At 45.3% G+C, this 20,426-nt stretch overlaps 2 protein-coding genes across 6 annotated transcripts; both read right to left on the bottom strand.

Moving 5' to 3' along the window:
- Positions 1-1,215: 1,215 nt before the first annotated feature.
- On the bottom strand, positions 1,216-4,993 carry slc10a4 (solute carrier family 10 member 4). Its single transcript, XM_058072206.1, has 3 exons — positions 4,696-4,993; positions 3,740-3,950; positions 1,216-1,909 (listed from the first exon to the last, which is right to left on the bottom strand). Exons 1-3 carry the CDS (start codon positions 4,953-4,955, stop codon positions 1,379-1,381), a joined length of 1,002 nt encoding a protein of 333 aa, XP_057928189.1. The 5' UTR covers positions 4,956-4,993; the 3' UTR covers positions 1,216-1,378.
- Positions 4,994-7,876: 2,883 nt separating this feature from the next.
- slain2 (SLAIN motif family, member 2) lies at positions 7,877-19,950 on the bottom strand. Of its 5 annotated transcripts, XM_058072191.1 has the most exons (10): positions 19,254-19,950; positions 16,884-17,026; positions 13,960-14,130; positions 13,473-13,646; positions 13,065-13,412; positions 12,846-12,992; positions 11,989-12,075; positions 10,907-10,945; positions 9,865-10,081; positions 7,877-9,795 (listed from the first exon to the last, which is right to left on the bottom strand). In XM_058072191.1, exons 1-10 carry the CDS (start codon positions 19,694-19,696, stop codon positions 9,735-9,737), a joined length of 1,830 nt encoding a protein of 609 aa, XP_057928174.1. In that variant the 5' UTR covers positions 19,697-19,950; the 3' UTR covers positions 7,877-9,734. The 5 variants fall into 5 exon arrangements, 4 of the variants coding, with proteins under 4 accessions (XP_057928174.1, XP_057928175.1, XP_057928176.1 ...); XM_058072192.1 differs by lacking the exon at positions 10,907-10,945 and having other exon boundaries at positions 7,878-9,795; XM_058072193.1 differs by lacking the exon at positions 11,989-12,075 and having other exon boundaries at positions 7,879-9,795.
- Positions 19,951-20,426: the final 476 nt, after the last annotated feature.

Genomic DNA, 20,426 nt, shown 5'->3' on the forward strand with positions numbered 1-20,426 from the left:
GCAACTGAATTACATTACTCATTGGTGAAAACCTGTCATCATGTGTCTGTCTGTATGAAAGACCGCTGGGGATCCCGCTGAAAATTAGGAATTATTTAATGTTGCATTTTGTTATACTTCGGATACTGGTTTATCATGTTCGTCAGACTTTACTGTTCAGTTTGATATCTGATATATCCACATTTTTTGTACAGTATATAGTCGTGGTCAACCGATAATCAGCATCAGTATTCTGCATTTATGGTCCAGTTTTTGAATCCAACAGCCGAAACTAAAGTGACGCAACGTCCTCTGTGGAGACTAATTCAATTAAATTGGACACAGTCAGACAGTCGTTTTAAAAGTAACCTTTTTTTCCTGAAGGAAAAGTGGGTTAACAACAAAAAAGTAAAGTGGTAGACCCAGCCCTGAGCCAGACAAACTGATCGGCCCGTCAAGACATGCGCCAATTCTCAGACCAAATGAAGGGTTTTACTGGTGCTGAGTGCAGGCCAATAACCACCAGACGGCAACTGCAAGAGAAAAGTTTTTAAAACAAAAAAACATCTTCAAAGGCCTCATCTCCATCAATGCCACATAATTGCTCTTGTGAAATTTGCATGAGAGCACCAAACATGGGACATTGAAAGGTTTTTTCTCCGATTAGAAACAATGTAACCTTGACGGTCCTGATGGCTTCCAAAGTTACTGGCATGACAGGGAAATCCCAGGAGATGTTTTCCACTTGGTGTGCATAGTTCGGAGGGCCATTATTGGGTGCTTTTTCCTTCAATGGAAGAATATAGCTTCTGGTTGTGCAGGGGCATCAAATGGCAGCTGGTTATGTGGGAAATGTTGTTACTCCTGACTGAAGGCCCTCGTCTGTGGTGATCACCTGATGAAGGACATCTTCCAACTGGTCCTAACATGTTGATCAGGAGTTCATCTTGGTGAGACCTCTTTCTTTTCTTTGTTTTTACATTTTACTCTTTATAATGATTAACTTCTTTTTACGCTGTTATGACTGTGTTAATGATTATTGTTGTCTAATTATTTGGTCTTCTTGATATTTCTTTGAAAACCGCACTAAAATTGCATTGCTATTAGTTCTGGTTTAGTGCTATGACAAAATGAAGGTACTCCAGGCAATGATGCCTATATAACATCTTTTATTTTCTCCATATATTTGTTTTAATATACACATATTGTACATTTATTTGTTCATTCCCACACAGTATTGCCGTTACATTCACAGACTTGATGTGACGCATGATTAAATTTTTTTTCAACAGGGTTTTTTTAAAACAGTGATAAACATGCATCAGCCTGTCTTGTTTGTTTTTAAAATGTATGTCACACAAACGTGGCTGCCCCTCTCATCCCATTTGTTTTGACATATTTACACAGGCGTAGGATCCGGAGGACAGGGGTCCAGCATGATGGTGTTGGGGTCGCTCACTGTCACAGCTCCATACGACCCGTCAAAGTCGACATCCTCGTCCTGAAATCTCTGGTATGTTATGTCCGTGTCCTCACCATCCCGCACTGGGTCAGCCTTGTGCAGCACCTTCTTTCGGTACAACCTGTAGACCAGGATGAAGACGCCCGCCTCAGCAGCCTGGAAGAGCGCGTAGAGCAGTGGGAACATGTACATGCCACCCATCAGCTGAGGCGGGAAGGCCAGCTTGAGGATGGCTGTGCACAGCTGCACATTTTGGCAACCTGTCTCCAGGGAGACAGCGCGACGGCTGTTGGGTGGTAGGTCGAAGAGCACTGCCAGGCCATAGCCCGCTGCGTAGCCACACATGGGCATCAGGAGGGCCACGGCATAGACCGACAGTGGGATGGTGGAGATAAGCTCGGGGCCCAGCATGGCTGCCGTTAGGATGAAGAGCAGGAGGAGGGTAATGAGCAGGGACCAGAGGGATGCCTGGGGAGACACAGGTGACTATCAATTACATCATATATCCAACTAAATAATATAAAGTGGCAATTACACATTTTAAGGCATTGAAAGCTATAACCATCTCTAAGCATGGCTCATCATCTTTTGTACCGTAGTGTGAAAATGGATGCACCCTTTAAAAGTCTAAAAAATGCCAAACGTATTCTTCCGCTTATCCAGTGTCAGGTCGATGTCTCCCTGGCTACTCTGTCCAGGTCCTTCTGGAGGATCCTGAGGCATTCCTGGGTTGGAACCCCCTTCTTAAAAACCACCACTTTAAGAACCACCACTTTGGTCTGCCAATCCAGAGGCACAGCCCCAAAGTCCAGAGTCATGTCAACCAAGGCAGCCCCACAGCATCCAGCGCCTTGAGGAACCCTGGCTGGATATCATCCACCCCCGGGGCCTTGCCACCACAAGGAGTTTTTGACAACCTCTGCAACCTTAGCTCCAGAGATGATGGAAGACTTGTCAGTGGGATTAAGGAGGTCTTCGAAGTATTTTGTCCACGAGTTCACAACTCCTTGATTGGAGATCACCAACAACTGCTTCCCTTGGACCAAAAATTGGAATTGGACTCCTTTTTCAGCTTGACAGCACCTCTCTGCTGATGTCCACCCATGGTTCTGGATTACCGCCATGACAGGCACCTTATGGCCACAGCTCTGATCGACAATGGAGGATGGAACATGGCCTACTCGGAGTCGGAGTCAATGTCTGCTGCCTTCCTGGTCGAACATCTCATGCAGTTGGGATTTGAAACCTCTGACGGGAGACTACACCAGACATTACCATCAGGGGCCATCCATGGACCTTCCAGGTCTCACTGGTATCTTCAGTCACTATCGGAGCCGACTCACCTATTGGTTAACAACGCCGCAACCCTCTTCACCAGTGTGTCCACAACATATGACCGCAAGTCCGACGACATGACCACAAAGTCCATCATCGATCTGCGGCTCAGGGTATGCTGGCATCATATGGTGTACATATGCAAACCCTTATGCTTGAAAAATGGTTTTGTTAATGGACAATCTGGGATGAGCACAGACATCATGAACAACACTGCTCTGGTTCAGATCACAGGGGCCAATCCTCTGCTAATGTGTAATGGTTTCCAATAAATATTTGTTCAGGTTTGAACTTGCCTAAAGGGGCAAACATTAGGCAGAAGTGGTTGGAGTTTCAGATTCCTGACCAGCAAGAGCAAATATGGGAAGTATCCGCCAAACTGTTGCTGAAGCCTGATGCCTTTCCAATGTTACTTGGTCTTGTTGAAGAGTCGGAAGCGCAAGCTGTGAGTAACAATTTAATATATCAATGTCCTAACTTAGTTTGTATAAGTAGGCGGTTGTCTGTGTATCATTATAGAATGTTCATACAGGGAGTGTCTGACCTGCATGTATGCAAATTACAAGCTCACCGATGTCTGAAGTTGCTAACAGCCTTCTTCATCACAATCTACCCAAGTTTTTTTAAGCACGGGTAGTCCCACAAAAAGCATTCAATGACCAAATTTACTCTACTGATATTGTGTCAAGATTGTCTGCACTTAATAAATGCGTACAGACCTTGATCTATCAGGTGCAGTCATGTAAATTATACCTTCAGGTACTCCAATATACACATTTTTATATGGCTATCTTTAATAAATTTTTTACACTGTAACATTAGGCTCATAAGTAAAATGCAATGGCAACACGACATATCTTCACTTTTTTAACGTTTTTTTTGTAGTATACATTGCTACATGATAATAGCATCAGATTACTATCAGGTCTGACAGAGCCGTGAAATCAGACCAGCAAATGTTACCTTCAAGACGGTGTCAGCTACACGCGTGTAGCGGTATCTCAGCATCACACCGAGGCCAATGGGGATGAGCGTGCTGCACAGGGTGAGAATGATGGCGCCAAAGGGCATGAGGCTGACCACAGGTGTGTTGATCCAGGCACGGCTGTAGATCCATAGGCACAATGGCATCAGGACCAATGCCAGCAGCGTGGAAGAGATGGTCATGATGATGCTGTGGAGACAGCGTCTGCTTAGTTGATGGCTGTATTTGCATGCTTAATTGTCCATTTTCACAAACTAATTAGTACCCTGACAAAAAAATTAGCTCACTCTGCTTTCGTCTTCCACCTAAATCCCTCCACAAGCCTCAGTTGTCTGTAACATGCGCAGAACCGAATCCACTGTCCCCTAATTACATTAGTCTGCTTCTCGTTTTCCGTCAACTTCAAATGGCCTCTCACACATTGCACCAATAACCTTTTCCCCTGGAATCCCTGCCATTGGATGTTCTCCTAGTGCTTGTATGGGATTTCTCCAGGTTAATGGGACACTTGAAATCTGGGGTGTCCAAAGTACGGCCTGGGAGCCATTTGCAGGTTGCAGCTCGTTTTTTTTTTAACCTGCCCTCTGCAGGCAAAATTAACACACACAGATGCAGTGTGAATGGCCATTTTTAAAGATGTGCCCTATTCACTACAGTCCACGTTGTGCCCCACCTCTGGAAGTCAGATTGCCTATGCTCCAGCTTATCTATCACTCGATGAAGACAAGAAAGTATAAAAGAGGGATGGCTGCATCTTTTTAGTCTAGCTTACTCAGACCTTTTGGTATTGCATGTGTTATTTTTTTTAGCAATTGAAAGATGTTGGCAAATTAAATGTGAAATTATTAGTACCGCCAACATTGCAATCACACACTAATGCATCCAAATGGGCCAATATAGAAGCTTTTCTATAAAGTTAGAGAGGTGTCCCTACCTGAGGTTCATCTCTCCATGGACCAACAGAGACATGATGTTAGACAAGTTCCCCCCAGGACAGCATCCGCACAGAAGGACCGCCATGGCGGCCACGTCATCCAGAGAGAAGGCCAGAGCAAGCAGAAAGGCAACCAGGGGCATGATGACAAACTGGCACACCAGAGCCAACAACACACCTATAGGTCGCCGGATGTGCTCCCCCAGCTGGCTCACGTCCACCGTGCAGCCCAACCCGAGCATGGTGAAGCACAGCACCATGCCCACGAACACGTTGATGCCGTGGCTGAGCGGCGAGTCCCAAAAGGCTGGCACCAGGTGGAGAGGGGACTCGGACGGCTGCGCCCGGACCATTAGCGCCACAGCAGTTGCAGTCTGGAACCCGGGGAAAACCTGTAAGCCCGCGGCCGGTGTGGACATCAAGTCTCCCGGTGTTAGGCTGGCGTTATCCATGGCGCAACGGGAGCGGAGAAGCCTATCTCTTGTGAGCAACAGATGTGAGCATAGATAATTACGCACAGCTTGGTGCACTTGTCACTGTGGCGCATAGGATCGTGGTCGTGACGGTGCCATGGCTCTTGGGGCTGCAAGCGTCCACACTCAGCCTGCAGGGACTCCACTGAGTGTTAGAGAGGAGAGAACAATCCCTCACGTCCTGGCTGGACCTTTTATAGCTGCTCCCCTGCGCAATGAATGGAAAGAAAGCCCCCACGCCGCCCACCACCACAACGTCAATCATACTGCCCAAAACAGGGTCAGGATAGATCTTTACATTACATTGAGATATTTGCCACTAGAATCCTATCAAGGTTAAATTTCATCCAGATGAAATGTTATATAACGTTAATATTTGACAACGATGTTAACATTTACGCGTGCGTAAAGGGAAGCCGCGGTGAAAGCAGCTGTGTTACCATCGATACGAAGCGTTCATTCTTTACAAAAAGTGCACCAAGCTGGAAAACGTGCGAGTTGCTTTTGTTTGGCTTTTCTTTTACGAAGAGCGTGTGCGCGCGCATTTTACGCACGAATGCGCATTCTTTACCATAATGCACATGACGATCTCTTATTGGTACAATAGTAAAAAGTACAGACAAGAGTAAAAGAGGCACAATATCCCTTCCGAAAGATATACAGTCTGTTTGAATATATATCACACGGGTAATTTACAGTAAATGCACACTGAAACTAATATCATAGCAGAACTGCTCTTAATATTTTGACTAAAACATGAGGGACAAATGATTGGAAACATATTGTTAATGCTATGTTTGTATAGTCACAATTGTTTGTATAGCACTATGATGGTTGTGCAGGTGTACCTAATGAAGTGTCTGTTATAATGCTGGTGAAATATCACGTCTCATCAGTGTTTTTTTGTTTTGTTTGTTTGTTTTGTTGACCATATCTAACATGTCTGTGTCTGCAGATAGCCGGGGCCCTCTATGCGCTATCAGCTGCTGATATCACACACAGGAAATAAAAAGCACTGACGTCAGGCGGTCTGAAGCAGGACAACGGAGGACAGGACGGGCTGCTGCGGTGGGTGGGTGGCTCAGAGCTGTCGTCAAGTCTCCTCCCTCCTCCCCTTGAAACACAGCCATTAAACTAATGTTAGGCTCCAGGTATGTAATGAAAGAATGATGTTTGTGTATGTCACCTGCTTCCTGGTATGCACAAGCCTTTTACCAAATGTAATCACATTAAGGATGTCTTTCTATGCAGAATTATAGGGTGAGACCATAATGTAAATTCTGATGAATGAGTCTTGAACACCAAGCAATTTTGAGCAGATGTGAATCTCCAACTGATGGTGTAGATTTCCCACAGAGATCAGCCCCTTTAATATCAGCACATTTCTAAGGCGTAGCCTTTGATGTACAGTGTTCCCTCATTACATCATGGGTTTTAAAGTGCAATTTTATTTTAACAGCATATGAACGTGCATGGTGTTCTGTCTTCTTGTGGTGTTTTAGAGCGGCCTATCAGTGCTCAGTTGTATGTGTATTATTGTATTTACTACTGCTTCCAGTAGAGGGTGTTGTATACTCAAAGATGTGTCCAGTACTCTCAGTATGTGTAGCCAGCCACAACAGTCCTGTCTGGCCAGGGAGAACCTGTCCATTGTGTTCTGCGTTCTTATTGGCTGTAGACCATTGTAAAAATCAATCTCCTTTGTGTACCACTGCTGTGTTTCTAGGGCGCCATTATAGAATACTGTCTGAATCTTCGCTTCATGAAGGACTACAAGGAGAAGTAAAACACTATAACAGAAACAATGTTTTAACAAGGCTACAAAAACGCTACAGCCGAACGGGACGAGGCACAACTTCACGAGGAGTGAATACGGTGAGTCACCTAATAATTTATTGTGTCCAAGCGATAGATCATTACGATTCAAATTAATATTGACCTTTGAGTGTTTAAAGGGGACCTATTATGCTCATTTTCAACCCTTTGTATTGAGTTGTAGACTCCTACAGAGCAGCTACACACACCCGCACACAAAGCTTTCTAGTTCTTCCAGAATCGGCCCCTATTCAGCTGTATTTCTCCGGATCTCTCCGGTCTGTTTTGATGTATTCCACCCATGGCCCGCTTCCAGGCACACCTACGTTGCTGTGGTTGGTCACATTCTCGAGTACTTAAAAGGACTTCCGGTTTGTGCCGCTAGCTGTGAACGATATAGGAATTGATCATAAATGGTGATGTCATTCATCTATTTTCTGTACCGCTTATCCTCACGAGGATCGCAGGCATGCTGGAGCCCATCCCAGCTGTCTTTGGGCGAGAGGCGGGATACACCCTGCACTGGTCGCCAGCCAATCACAGGGCACATATATACAAACAACCATTCACACTCACATTCATACATATGTACAATTAACCTAGCATGTTTTTGGAATGTGGGAGGAAACCCGGAGAAAACCCATGCACGCATGGGGAGAACATGCTGACAATATGGATGCTCTAAGGAATACCATCGAGGAAGATCTGCATCACCATACGTAGTGTAGTTTCTGCTGTTGCAGCCTGTGGCAAAGCATCTTTGATGTTTACTTCACCTTGCTATTATAAGCATAATCTTTTGCCATTTTATAAAAGCTATTTCTGGATCCAAATGAGCAACTAAAAGTGAAGTTATCATTTATTGTTTCTATACAGGTTGGATAAGTGATAAGACTCACCGTATCAGGTACTGTACATGAGTCTTCATACTCATTTACCATGTATTATATTTGTGTATGTGAAGAAAGCTATGATCTGTAGTTTCATGTAGTGTATCTGAAACGACCAACACCATGAGCAAATGGAAAATACATTTTTTAGAAAAGTTAAAAGAATTCCACTTTTATTTGAAATGTGACTTTACACAAAAAAATGTCATGTTTGTGTATTTTTAAAAAGGATCGAATAACAAAAAGTGGCACACAAAAGGTGTGGTTGGTCTTTTTGCAACATTCTTCCCACTGAGTCTGCATGTCGTCCGAGGCACCTTTCTATTTAATAAATAGGTTTTTTTTTACATTTACACAATGAGTGATGAGCTATAAATATGAAGGCGCATATTCAAACATTTTCCAAAGCAATTATAATAATAATAAATGTATTCATTCCATTACAAAAATAGGCAGGCAGGCAAAAAAAATCATAAAAGCAAAAATGCCAGTAAACTTTGCAAAACCAGAAATTGGCACAACCAAAATGATAATGAACAGACACTTAAAATCATGTGACACTTCTTAAAATTAGGCACTAGTCAAAACAAGCCACCACACCAATTTAGCAGATGAGCTTCCCCAACATGGACACACTTTTTTCTTCTAACATCATAGTTCTTCTATTTCTCATTTTTAAAGCATGAATGGCACACTGTAAGGTGTAAGCAGCCAATAACAGTGACCTTTAATTGGCTGAACTTACAAAAAAAAACAAGCTTGGCAAAAATGAAATGCTGATTTTCCAACATATCATGTGACATCATTACGATTACCTGTCCAGGATGAGCAAAGATAGCTGGGTTTTGCCAGCTTTGTCTCAAAATGTGCAACATCACGATGAACTGTGGTAGTCAGTAAAACAATCAAGACTGTCATGGTCAGGGTCAGTGCCAGTGGTTTTGTTTCATTGTCACCTTGGATCTGCCTGAGACGTTCAGACCTGAACCGTAACTAAATGTTCAAAGCACTGCACGGAAAAATTACAACTTCAACCTTTGGAAAGAAAGACAGCAAGTCAAGTAATGCTTTGGAGCGTTAGCTTGCAATCGATATTCAAATGCACATTTGAAAAATGGTAAATACTGGAACAGACGTGTGACGTCTTTAATGTGATCCTCCACTGTTTGGATAAAATTAAAAGGATATGAACTGATAAAACTCAATCCAAAACATGGGTGGGGCCATCTTGTATGATGACATCATATCATGGGTAGTAGTTTGCAAAGTAAATATCCCAACTGGAGTCACAAGTGTTAAGCACTAGCGTTATGGTGGCGTTTTTTTAAATGTAGTTTTTTGGATATGATAAAAACTTTAAGACACTTCTATTATGTGAAACTTGTCCAAACAGCGGAGGATCCCTTGAAGTGATTTCAATAAATTAAGTTGTGCATTCTCTCTAGGTGCTTTGTACAAGAGGAAAGATTTACTTTCAGTGTGGCCGTCATTCTCCATTGGCATTGTCGTGGAGGTCATTCCATGACGTCACAAAGCTCACTCGTAAGTCATCAAGAGGTGACTTGTTGACGTCATCCCGGAGGTCGCTGAGAATAAGGATGCGACACGGGCGAGAGCGCCGGCATGCTGTCTGTGGTGAAGCAGGCAGGCGTTTGTTCTTTGGCGTTCTCTTTTGGCCGTTTGCATGCATGACCCCATCCTGGACACCATGGAGGGTTCTTATTCCTATTACTCTTTATTTTTTAATTAAATATTCCTGGGGCATTGTCACTAAAAAGTCATCAAGGTAGATAAAGTGCCATGTGGTCTTCCTCTATATGTTTGAGGAGAGCGCCCTCTGCGGGCTCACCTCAGCAACACGTTAATAGCCCTCCCTTAAGTTCTCCCTGGTGCCACTGTAGATCCGTGGAGCTGGCAGAGTTCTAAAAGAAGACTTAAGTTAACACTTGTCAACATGAGTTTAGTGGGGCGGTGGGGACGTTTCGGTTTACCTGCGTACAGGCTGAGCTAGCTTGCTACGAGGAAGAGGGATGCCCCCACTGCCACCTGCCGGGGCACTGGGGCGAGGCAGGCCACTGCGAGGCGGAGCCAGGGAGCGTCCAGGGGTGGAGCCAGCGACACAGGTGGGGTTGGTGGTGGCTTTAACCGGCTGCCTCAAGGCAAGGGGCGAGGGCGTGGCCGGGGTCCGCAGCTTACTGGACGCTGGAACTAGGGAACAGGAAAAGAAAACATGACACGACACACTTGTATGGAAGCTAAGTGCTAAAAGTTAGCATGATGAGTATGACAACTGGACAATGTTGGGAACAAAGCATGAAGTATGTCTTTACCAACCATGCTTACCATGTTTAGCAATGAGAAACAGAAGAGAACAAAATCAACTCCAAAAGAAATCATACCATCATTACCTCTGCCAAGGAGGTTATGCTTTGTTTTTCATCCTATTCTTTTGTTCATGCTTAACTGTGAACAGGACTACACAAAAACTGAAACTTTGTGGGTTGGTGAAATTCTGTTGCAGATGTAAATTTTCCCACCTTTAACATTAAACGCAATATTTCTCAGTCAGTAATGCTAATTTGGGTATCTTTTATGTGTTTAATTTGGGGCTGATTAAACTGCGTTCACAGAAAATGGTGTGCTGCAGTGAGGTGTAGACTGTGGAGTATAATACTGCAAAGATAAAACACAAGTTAATATTAGCACATGTGTTAAGGTGTTGACGTTTCTTGCTGTGTATCTTAAAAAGTTAGAACCAATGAGCAACCACCCATACTGTATCTGCTCAGCACTGACTTCAAAATAGTACCTTGAAGTACCGTCTACATCAGTTCAAGTGTCGATGGCGAGTAGATCCACATCAAGCCAAGTAGCAGTGGGAATGTGGCCTTGGTGGAGGTCTGTCCTCCACCGAGTGCCATTCTAGTTCTTAATGTGATGACATGCACAACACAGACATACACAACATGTGGAGGAGCCACAAACACGACAACATGAACAACAAGAGTCGTGAGCCAGTCAGGGAATACTCACTAAAGTCACCTTCATCGCCAAAGCAACAGGAGAGCGGGACTAGACAAAGACAACAGAGACAGGCCTTAGGTCAGTCAGCGAAGGGCGAGGCAAGGTCCGAGGATGTGGCTCAGAGCAGCGGTGCCACAGATGTTTTTCCTCAACCTTCGTGGCTCTGTTCTGATTTATCTTTAAGTAGACACTTATTTTGTGTATGTTTTTGACAAATGGACCAATCAGGAAAGACCCCAAATCAGGGGTGGGCAGCCTGCAGGTCGCATCAGGCCCGGCAAGCGCCTTTAACATCGAAACCTAAAGCACCATGTGGTCAAACAAATAAATATGTAAGACAATGTTTTATTGTTCATAGTTCATAGTGTTGTTGCAGCTTGACTAGCCAGCATGCTTTGTGGGCATTTGGAAATGTCAGTTTTAAGTTATGTGTTGTTTCGCACTTAGTTTTTATCGCTCACTTAGTAGTAGTTGATTTATGTGATGTATTGCTGTGGATGTGTTGTTTTCGTTTCGTTGCACTGTGAGCAAGTATGTCATCCTGTTTGATGACCACCTTTATCTAGATGGCCCCTATACCAAATCTTTTAACCCAATGTGGCACACGAGTCGAAAAAACTTTGCCCACCCCTGCCCCAAATGATATTAACTCATTATTTATTATATAATTGATGTAAATACTGTACATATTAAAACGAATAAGCAGTTGACCGCAGTGTAGCATGTCCTTATCCAGTTAGTCAGGACATTGCCTTAATATTCACTGGTGTGCTGTAGCCCGCTAGATTGTTCATATCAGTATTCAAGAGCTCATGATGGAGTTTTTATTGTGTTCCCGTCATTATTCCTTGACCTTCTTCCTGTTTAGCTTCTTGCTCCGACCAATAGGAGAAGAGAGGGCTGTCACATGCTGTGTTTGACCCATTTGCGTGCGCTTGGAAAAACACGCACAACTGCTTCAGACCAGGGAAAGCCGAGCCATCAGTGTGAAGCAACCCTCCTTGGCAAGACTTACTCCATCTCCCTAATCATACGTGATCCAACATTTCATCCAGTCCACCAGAGTGTGTATGATGCTGGTTGGCTGTTACCTCGCCGGGCCACCGGGGTTTGGAGGTGCTGTTTGGATTTGGGGGCTGGGCTTGTGGGGCGCGAGTGTCTCAGGGACTGAGGTGCTGCTGTTGAAAAATAGACACATTTTCAGCAGGCCACTCACTCCCTACCTCCTGACAGAGTCAAAGCGGAAGAGGCACAGAGGGGCCTGCAGTGCGGTTTGCATACCACCAGAGGTCGCCGCAGCCAAACATTTGCCAGCCCTTAAACTGGCAAGCCAAGCCGGCAACAAGGAGATGAAGGGATGTGGTTTAGGAGATACATGCTATCAGTGCCAAAGCCAAAGAGTGGATTTGTTAAAGATGAAGAGTACTCGTTAACAAAAGTCCCACTAATGCACAAGCAGCTCAAAGGCTGTGAGAGGATAGAGGCATGTTTCACAAACTCAAGATTGCCCTTTGACCTCCTCCGTGCCATGCCTCTTGTAACAGAGAGGGATTACATCTCCCAGATTAAGAACAACACCATTAACTTCGTCCCACATTAAAGGATTACATCAAATGGATAGTCCAAACACTTGTGTCAGGACGTTAATCTCCCCCGAGTACATAAAGCTGCCACTGATAGGACACTTTTCCTTCGAGGTGAGATTAAGACAAGTGTGTGGAGTGAGGAAGAATTGTTTAACAGCCCTGCCAAGCCTTTGCAGCGTTTTGTGGTGTTTGGAATGGTGCTGATTAGCCACAACAAGACAGCCTGTCATGTTGCATCGCTCGCCCCATAGAGAGCAAACTAACACGTTAACTCTTTCCTCGCCACACTGTACAACAAAGCTGCATTATACTGACAGGTGAAAGAGGCAAAGAGTTAACAATAACGTGTGTGGTGTACTTACGAGCTGACGGGCTCTGGTGCCGAGGAGACCCGCCATTTGGCACCTGCAGGTTGGACTCGCAGCTTCGGCTGTTCTTGACAGGCTCTGGGCCCTGAAGCGGCACCGCAGAGGAGCGTGTGAGGTTGGGAAGACTACGACGGAGTTTTTCTGTAACGGTACAAAAATGTTGGTTGAAAACACAAGACTGATGTGGCGCATGACCCCGCCGGTTGTGCTCACCTTCATTCTTCACCACATTGGTCTGCATGTCATGGCTGTGACCCTGCAGTGAGTGGCGAGGTTGCTGCAGGCGGCTGATGACGGGCTGAGGCGATCCGCGACCGTACTCAATGGAGCGGGCAGGGGAGCGTGAACGGGGCGAATTCCTCGGGGAGGCGCGGGGCGAGTGCCGAGGGGAGGGGCTGAAGCGGTTGGAGGGCAGGTGGAAGGCTGGGTGCACCGCCTCCTCTTCGTCCTCCAGGCTGTGTGTGTCCAGCTCCTGGTCACTGAATGTGCTGCGTCGCAGCGAGTGGCAGGATGAACCTGAGCTCCGCCTGGATGCTGAGGCGGCGTAGTCCTGTCTTAGACCTGATGAAAAGCATGGTTACACATCTGGAAAGCTGCTTGGAAACTGAGGGCACCGCTTACTCTCTTCCTGCATGCGCGCTAGAATCTGGACATCGTTGACATTGTTGAGTTTGTAAGTTGTCGAGGAGCCGACAGAGTCTTCATCCATCTCGGAGGTGCTCAGTTCGCTGTCTACTGATGACTGTGGGCTGACAGCCGGTGGATTCCTTTCTGATGCTGCGTTCCGCTGATGTGCTGGAGAGGAAGAAACCAAGCAGTATATTTTGGTTAACAAGAATTATAGCAAATGTGAGAGTACAAAAATAACTGAACAGTACAAAGCCATGTCTTAGCACCCATCTTTGGGGGTACCCAAAGGGCGACATTAGACACAAGGCAGAAGAATGTCCCTCGCTGTTGTCTTTTGTTTCTTCTTTGGCCTTCCTTTATTTGTATAACTGACAATTAATAGATCCCACCATTTCAGATTGCACTGCTGCAACCTAAACTGAACCATACCATTGAGGTGGAAACACATCTACAATCTCCCACGGTCAAGAGATGTTACCTGAGTTTACGGGCATCAGCTGCTGCCTGACGATGGGCACCTTGCTGGGGGTGGACAAGGGTGAGTTGAAGCCGCTGCTGTAGGGACTGTTGGCGGCGTTTGTGCTGTACGGGCTACCATAGGTAACCTGCTGGTTGTATCCACTCCCGTAGAGACTCCGCCGCTTGTTGGCTACAATGACACAGAATCTGAATTGTATAATGTGGAAGGAACAAACATCCAAGTGTTTTCCAAACAGACTAGTAGCTATTCGAGCAACAAGTAGAGTGGGGGCTTGTCAACGACAAGGCCAATAGTGTTTTGCTTGCAGTCCATTAAAGCGTATGGCGAGCATACGGGCACACATTCCACAATAGACAGCATTCAAGTGAGCGCACAATTCAAGCGAGTGTGAAGTCTCAAGTCATGGGGTCTGTGCTAAGACTTGCTGGGCACGTCCTGTTCTTGTACTAGCTTGCATGCTGAATCGGGAACCCCATTACTGCTCTGACATGACTAGTTTTTGCAAAGTCTCTGTTTGAAAGGGTTCACCTTTGGAGATGATGAAGTTCCACAGTAAGGAATCATATCAGCTGCTTCCTCCACCCCTACTTTGTCATCCTGCATTATTTAGGTAGTGGCCATTGAACGGGTGGAGTACAAAGGCAATAGACTCTGTCGCACTTTAATACATTACACTGCCATCCCAGAGATATTTTAGAACACTTTCACTCAGGTGTAGCACAGTAGGTTCCAAAATTAGAACTAAAGTTTTTGGGGGGCAGGGCAGCACCACTCGCTAAAGAATGCAGGTTAAAGTCAACCATGACAAAGCGGATAATGAACGTGTCCTTGGAACACAGCATCCTATAACAAGACAAGTTGTCCGAGAACTTTGTGTAGCAGGCTGTGATTGGTGTCACACAGAGCGAGAGAAAACTGCGTGGTCCACCAAGCACGCCACACAAGGACAAGAAGAGCCAGAGGGCTGAGGAGGAGAAGGACATAGAGGGTGGTGCTTCTTTGGCTGTCTACTGGCTGTGAAGTAATACAACAAGACAAAGAATGGTGAAGAAAGGGCAGCACAGTGGTTAAGTGGTTTACACCCGCAGTGAGAAGTTAGGTGAGGTAGACAAACTGGGCAGATGGTGGAAAACATCTGTAGGGTTGAATACCACTTAGGAGAGCAGCCTGAAAGTCTGTGTCAACAACAGACTATGCTCAGAGATAGAATTTTCCTGCCCGTGAGGCGTGTGTTGGATAAACTGAGACAATCATCTCAAACATGTCTCCTCCCTGTTCTTGCTCGCTGTGGAACCAAGGCCAAGGGGCTGACGTACAACCGGCTCGGTGGATGCAGACAAACTAAACACCACCCGTCTTCTTTCTGTCGCTACCACAAACCCAGCACCATGGCAACATGTTTTAGCGAGGAGAAGAGAGAAATTATGGAGGGTGTGTCTGAGTGAAGATGTGCTGCGTGTTAGTCTTCGCCATAATAGAGTCGCCTGGAGGGTGACGTGATCCTTCTTCCTAACTTACACTCATGATGTCAGTGCTGGTCACACATCAGCAGAATGTGTTAGTCCTCAAAGGTCTTTTCAGTGAGGGTACGGTGGCTCACTCTCCAATCATTAGACTCCAGAGGCTCGGCTTGGGGACCTTGCACATATCAACAAACCCTAACACTGGAGGAGACGGAGTGTCTTTAGGCTAAGGGTATTTGTTCCTCGCACAAGGACATGCTCGCTCTAGTCCATTCGCACCGAGCTGGACATGGCCACGATACCCCCCACCCCTCTCTCTCTCTCGGCCCCAGCTGGCCTGTACTCATACTGACCATTTGTGCTTCAACCCATCTAACTTGTGTCATCACTTCTGCACTGCTCTATTATTGCTAGTTCCCTGACTGTGAATTATTTCCTGTCTCATTTTTGAGTTGTTGTAGTTATTTCTGTTGTCAATAATTCTGATTACAGAAGCGATTTGCGTTAATGAAACAACATCATTAATACACATACGAATATACTAATGGGTGTTGACACATTACAGTGTTCCTATTTATTTGTATTATGAAATGTGTCGGTTATCTGCACCTTTATTCAAGAAGAAACTGAGGGCAGCGAGAAAACAGAACAATGCAGTAAAGTGGAGAATGAGGAGTGTAACACTGAAGCTACTCCAGCGCTCCAGAACTGGATAGTGTGTTTGCAATTTACATTAAAAATGGACTGATTAATATTTTGGCGTCTACATGTCCAGGTGTGGATTGTTTTGTATGACAGCGATCACGTCATACTGGTTGGTTGCAAGCGACACATGAGCATACCGCTGTCAAAATAGAAACAGAACCTTCTGAGTTTAGTCACAAGGAGGCGTGCCCCCCTCCCCTCCACACACACACACACCCTGCCGGGTGAGGGACCCCACTATATTTAGAGGCAGTCAGAAAAGACAAGTAGGACACAATCATACCAAAAGTGTCAGACACCAAACTTTAAGTTACGTAGTTTCAGAACCACTGCTAATCAGTCCAGTATGCTTAATGTTCTATACGTCTGTTGCTGGTGGCAATAGGGGCATATAGAAGAGTTTAAAAATAAGTACAGTTACAAAACAATTGCGGTGGCTTTAAGGATCCAAAGGACCCTTGTGCTATGGACCAAAAAGGCAAAATATTGATTATGGACCAAGATGGATTCAAGTCAGTTGGTGCTACATTTACTGATCTTCTTTTGACTTTCAAGGACAGAGTTATTTAAGTTAGAACCTGAATGTTTCATACAGGATATCCAAAAAACAAGGTAAAATGGGCATGTTTCTCCTGGGGTTCTGTGTTCCACAGCAGCGCAAGAATCCTTGGATCTACTAATGGATTTTGAGTGATCACTAATTCGAGGTGCTTGAGATAGTAGATGGTAGTGATAGCAGGGGCTGTCCATTACCTGACATAGTGAGGTCCAGTCTGTGGATGAGCGAGCGCTTGGCTAACTCCATGTCGGGGCTTGGGTTGTCGAGGGCCTGGCGGCACCAGACAACGGGGCTCAACGCTTTCTGCAGAGGACTGTTCAACTTGGTCTCGTATAGCCTGAAATCACATCAGCAAAAAGTTGATGTCATACTTACAGTGTCTGTCAATTTACTGCTTGGAAACAGTCCATAGTCTTGTTTTTGTACTGTTTTTGGTTTTTTTCAACATGAACCACATTTATTCTCAACAGAACATTCGGTTGAAGGAAAAGCTGGCAACAAATGATCTCTGCTGCAGTGGAAACTACACTCAGAGAACACAATAGAGCGGTAGTAAAAAATGTTAATATACCGGTAATCATTTTCAGTTTTGAGTGATGCCTTCAGACTAACAGGGTTCTTATGGACTTGAAAAATTCCATACTTTTCCCACACTCTAGAAATAGTATTAGATGTGTATCATGTAAACAAATGAGATTAGAGCACTCTGTACAACACACACAGATTAAGGAAGACAAAACCCACTTGGGGCGTCACTTGGGGCCCGTTGCACAAAACTAGGATAGTGATTAAGCCGATGTATCTTGGCTATCCTGGCTCAATTTATCCATGATCCAGTTGCACAAAAGTAGAATAGTGGAAAGTGGCATATACAGAATATGTTCTGACTCTAAATTGTCCATAGGTATGAATGTGACTGTAAATGATCGTTTGTCTATATGTGCCCTGCCATTGGCTGGCAACCAGTCCCCGGCCTCTCACCCAAAGTCAGCTGGGATAGGCTCCAGCATACCTGTGATCCTAGTGAGGATAAGCAGTATAGAAAATGGATAGATGTGTTCTGTTGGAAAAGTGGTACAGATCTATAATTTTGGCAATGGAAATGCAAACAATTCTGTATCATACTGAACCAAACTACAATGCTTTCAACACATCCTCACCTCCTAGTTACCAAGCATCAGTAAACAGTGACTGGCACAAATTAACACTGATTCCAATGGCTCACAAAATCAGTGAAAACAACTTTAAAGACGCTGCTTGCAACAAACTTTAAAGCATGAACTGGCACGCGTCCAAATTGAAAAGCCCTGGAGTCCTGAGTATTGAGCTTGCAAGACAACTCTTACTTTTTAAATTCACCAATGAGTGTCGGGACCCTTTTAGAGAAGAGGATTAGAAGAAAAAAGGAGTTTCCACTGCTAAGGCTAATCAGAGCTAGCAGCTGTCAGCTCCACTCACAGCCATGCAGGATGTCCCCTGTGATGAAACGTTCCAAGACATTCTGTAGCGCATCAACACAGCCTGCATGCGGAACATCAACATCCTGCTCTAAGCTAAGAGGCTAATTCAGAGATTGAGAGCTGACAACAAAGTGGTACAAATATTTGCTTTGGATCTTTGAAATAACCTAAACCATCCTGTGCGGACAAGAGCATGCAAATGTAACATTTGTGATCCAAATGTAAAAAATAAAGCACCGGGCTTTAAGGCCATCCTGTGAAGAAGAGACTGGTCTTATGAGCCCAGGCCTTACGCAAATATAACATCAGACTGTTGAGACTTTGGTAAGGTACACTTGCACAATGCTCCCTTTTGAAACTAGAAGCTAAATAAAATCACATTTAAACCAAGTGTTGCCAACAAAATATTGACATCCATTGCTCACATTTTGTACTAAATATTTAAAAAAGTTGTTGTTCATCTGTTTCTTGTATCTAACTATAAATTTCTTTCTTTTGTAGGGGACTCAAACTTTATTCCATTAGAGCTACTAGGAGAGGTGAGGTATTTTTGTTTTATATATGACTAGCAACATTTAAATTGTACTTTATTTACAAAAGAAGATCACCACTCAAACAGTTTGGTCGTTGTCTTTCTGCTGTTTTTGTGATTAAATAGAGGCACAATGTCTACAAAGTGCAGCACCATAGTCTTTGACCCTTTGGTGAGCTAGAGGTAGGACTGTGGAAGACAACCTGTTCTGCTCTTGTGTTTGGACCCCAGGAGTCAACTTGTGTTTGGCAGCAGGGAATTCGGAGGACCGTAACCATGGCTGCCAGACAGGAAAACAGCTCCGATGCACTGGTCCACCAAAGCGCCACTGTTGCAACAAGCCACCAATGTGCAGCATCATAACAGCAGATGAGCAGCTGGGAGACCAACTGTCTAGAGTCCTAAACACATGCAATGTGAACCGAGAGCTGGCGGTGGCACTCCTTGCTACAGTCTACGGTGACATACACACACAACAGGTCAACACCAGAGGCCCGACGAGGGTCGTCGCTGTGGTGCGTTCACGTACACCCCAGCTGTCCGACAACTATCAAAAGGGACAGGACACTCACCAGCTGTCGTCGTCCTCATGTAGACAGTCCATGTCCTCCAGGTCTAAGATCTCGACCTGGTCCAGGATCGACGTTTCGCCCTCGTCGTCCGAATAACGCGAGTTCCGGCTCGACCCGGAGGTGGCGGCCGAGGCACCGTCGCATTCGTACATCCTCCTGAAGCTGACGCCGTCGTAAGACAGCCTAGGGCTCCGGCAGCGGCGGTTTTCCAACAGGTCGCCGTAGCCGCCCGTCCCGGCGAACCCCACCCCGGGGAAGCCGCCCAGATCGCCCGCTGAAAGCGACGACGGCGACTCGTAGCCGGCGCTGTGGGGTCTGTGGTGACCGGACATCATAATGGACCGACCCCTGAGCTGCTCGTTTTGTTTTTCGAGCTGCTTCACCAAGTCCTGGAGCTTACGCACCTCCAAGTCGGCGTTGATATTAGAGTTGATGTCCTCCATGGTGGCTCCTCAGCCACCGGGGAAGAAAAGGCTAGCCGGGCGGTTCGAGTCGCTTGTTGGCTCCTTTTTAATTCCCTTCGCGATGTTCGTCGTGTCCGCTAGAGACACGTCGTTCACCTCCTTTGCTTGTTTAGTGGACTTTAAAAGCTTAACATTGTCTTCTGGGCTTGTTCCTCGGCCATTTCCACAACACACGTCACAGCGTTTGAGAGGCCACAGGCTCTGGGAACTGACGTCACCGTGGTCGGGAGCGCGCACGTAACCAACACCTATTTGCGCGCTCGCAACCAGAAAACAAACCTTCAAAGCCAAACTTCTCGGAAATTAACACTTTTGATCAAGAGACCACAAAATACAGTTGTTTGTATTGGCTGCATCCAATTGTATATATGTGAATATACATTTCATACATTCTGACAGCAATAGTGTTCTGGGCTCACTTTAAGCTTTCGATTTTTATCCATCCTTTTTCTATGCCGCTTATCACTAGGGTCGCGGGGTATGCTGGAGACTATCCCAGCTGTCTTTGGGTGAGAGAATATAGACCAGAGAGTAAAATATCCTTTTTTAAAAAACTGAATCATATCCTCCACCCTCGGCCATTTCTGTGTGGAGTTTGCATGTTCTCCCCGTGCATGCGTGGGTTTTCTCCGGGTACTCCGGTTTCCTCCCACATTCCAAAAACATGCTAGGTTAATTGGCAACTCCAAATTGTCCATAGGTATGAATT

The sequence above is a fragment of the Doryrhamphus excisus genome, chromosome 5 (genome assembly GCF_030265055.1).
Source record: "Doryrhamphus excisus isolate RoL2022-K1 chromosome 5, RoL_Dexc_1.0, whole genome shotgun sequence".
NCBI lineage: Eukaryota > Metazoa > Chordata > Actinopteri > Syngnathiformes > Syngnathidae > Doryrhamphus > Doryrhamphus excisus.

Coding starts and splice junctions, on each gene's coding strand:
- slc10a4 (XM_058072206.1), bottom strand. CDS start 4,955: ATGGTGCTGTGCTTCACCATGCTCGGGTTGGGCTGCACGGTGGACGTG. Junction 3,951..4,695: donor CATGGAGAGATGAACCTCAG/GTAGGGACACCT, acceptor CTGTCTCCACAG/CATCATCATGACCATCTCTT. Junction 1,910..3,739: donor TAGCTGACACCGTCTTGAAG/GTAACATTTGCT, acceptor GTGTCTCCCCAG/GCATCCCTCTGGTCCCTGCT.
- slain2 (XM_058072191.1), bottom strand. CDS start 19,696: ATGGAGGACATCAACTCTAATATCAACGCCGACTTGGAGGTGCGTAAG. Junction 14,131..16,883: donor ACTGGACCTCACTATGTCAG/GTAATGGACAGC, acceptor GTGTCATTGTAG/CCAACAAGCGGCGGAGTCTC. Junction 12,076..12,845: donor GCACCAGAGCCCGTCAGCTC/GTAAGTACACCA, acceptor ATTTTTCAACAG/CAGCACCTCAGTCCCTGAGA.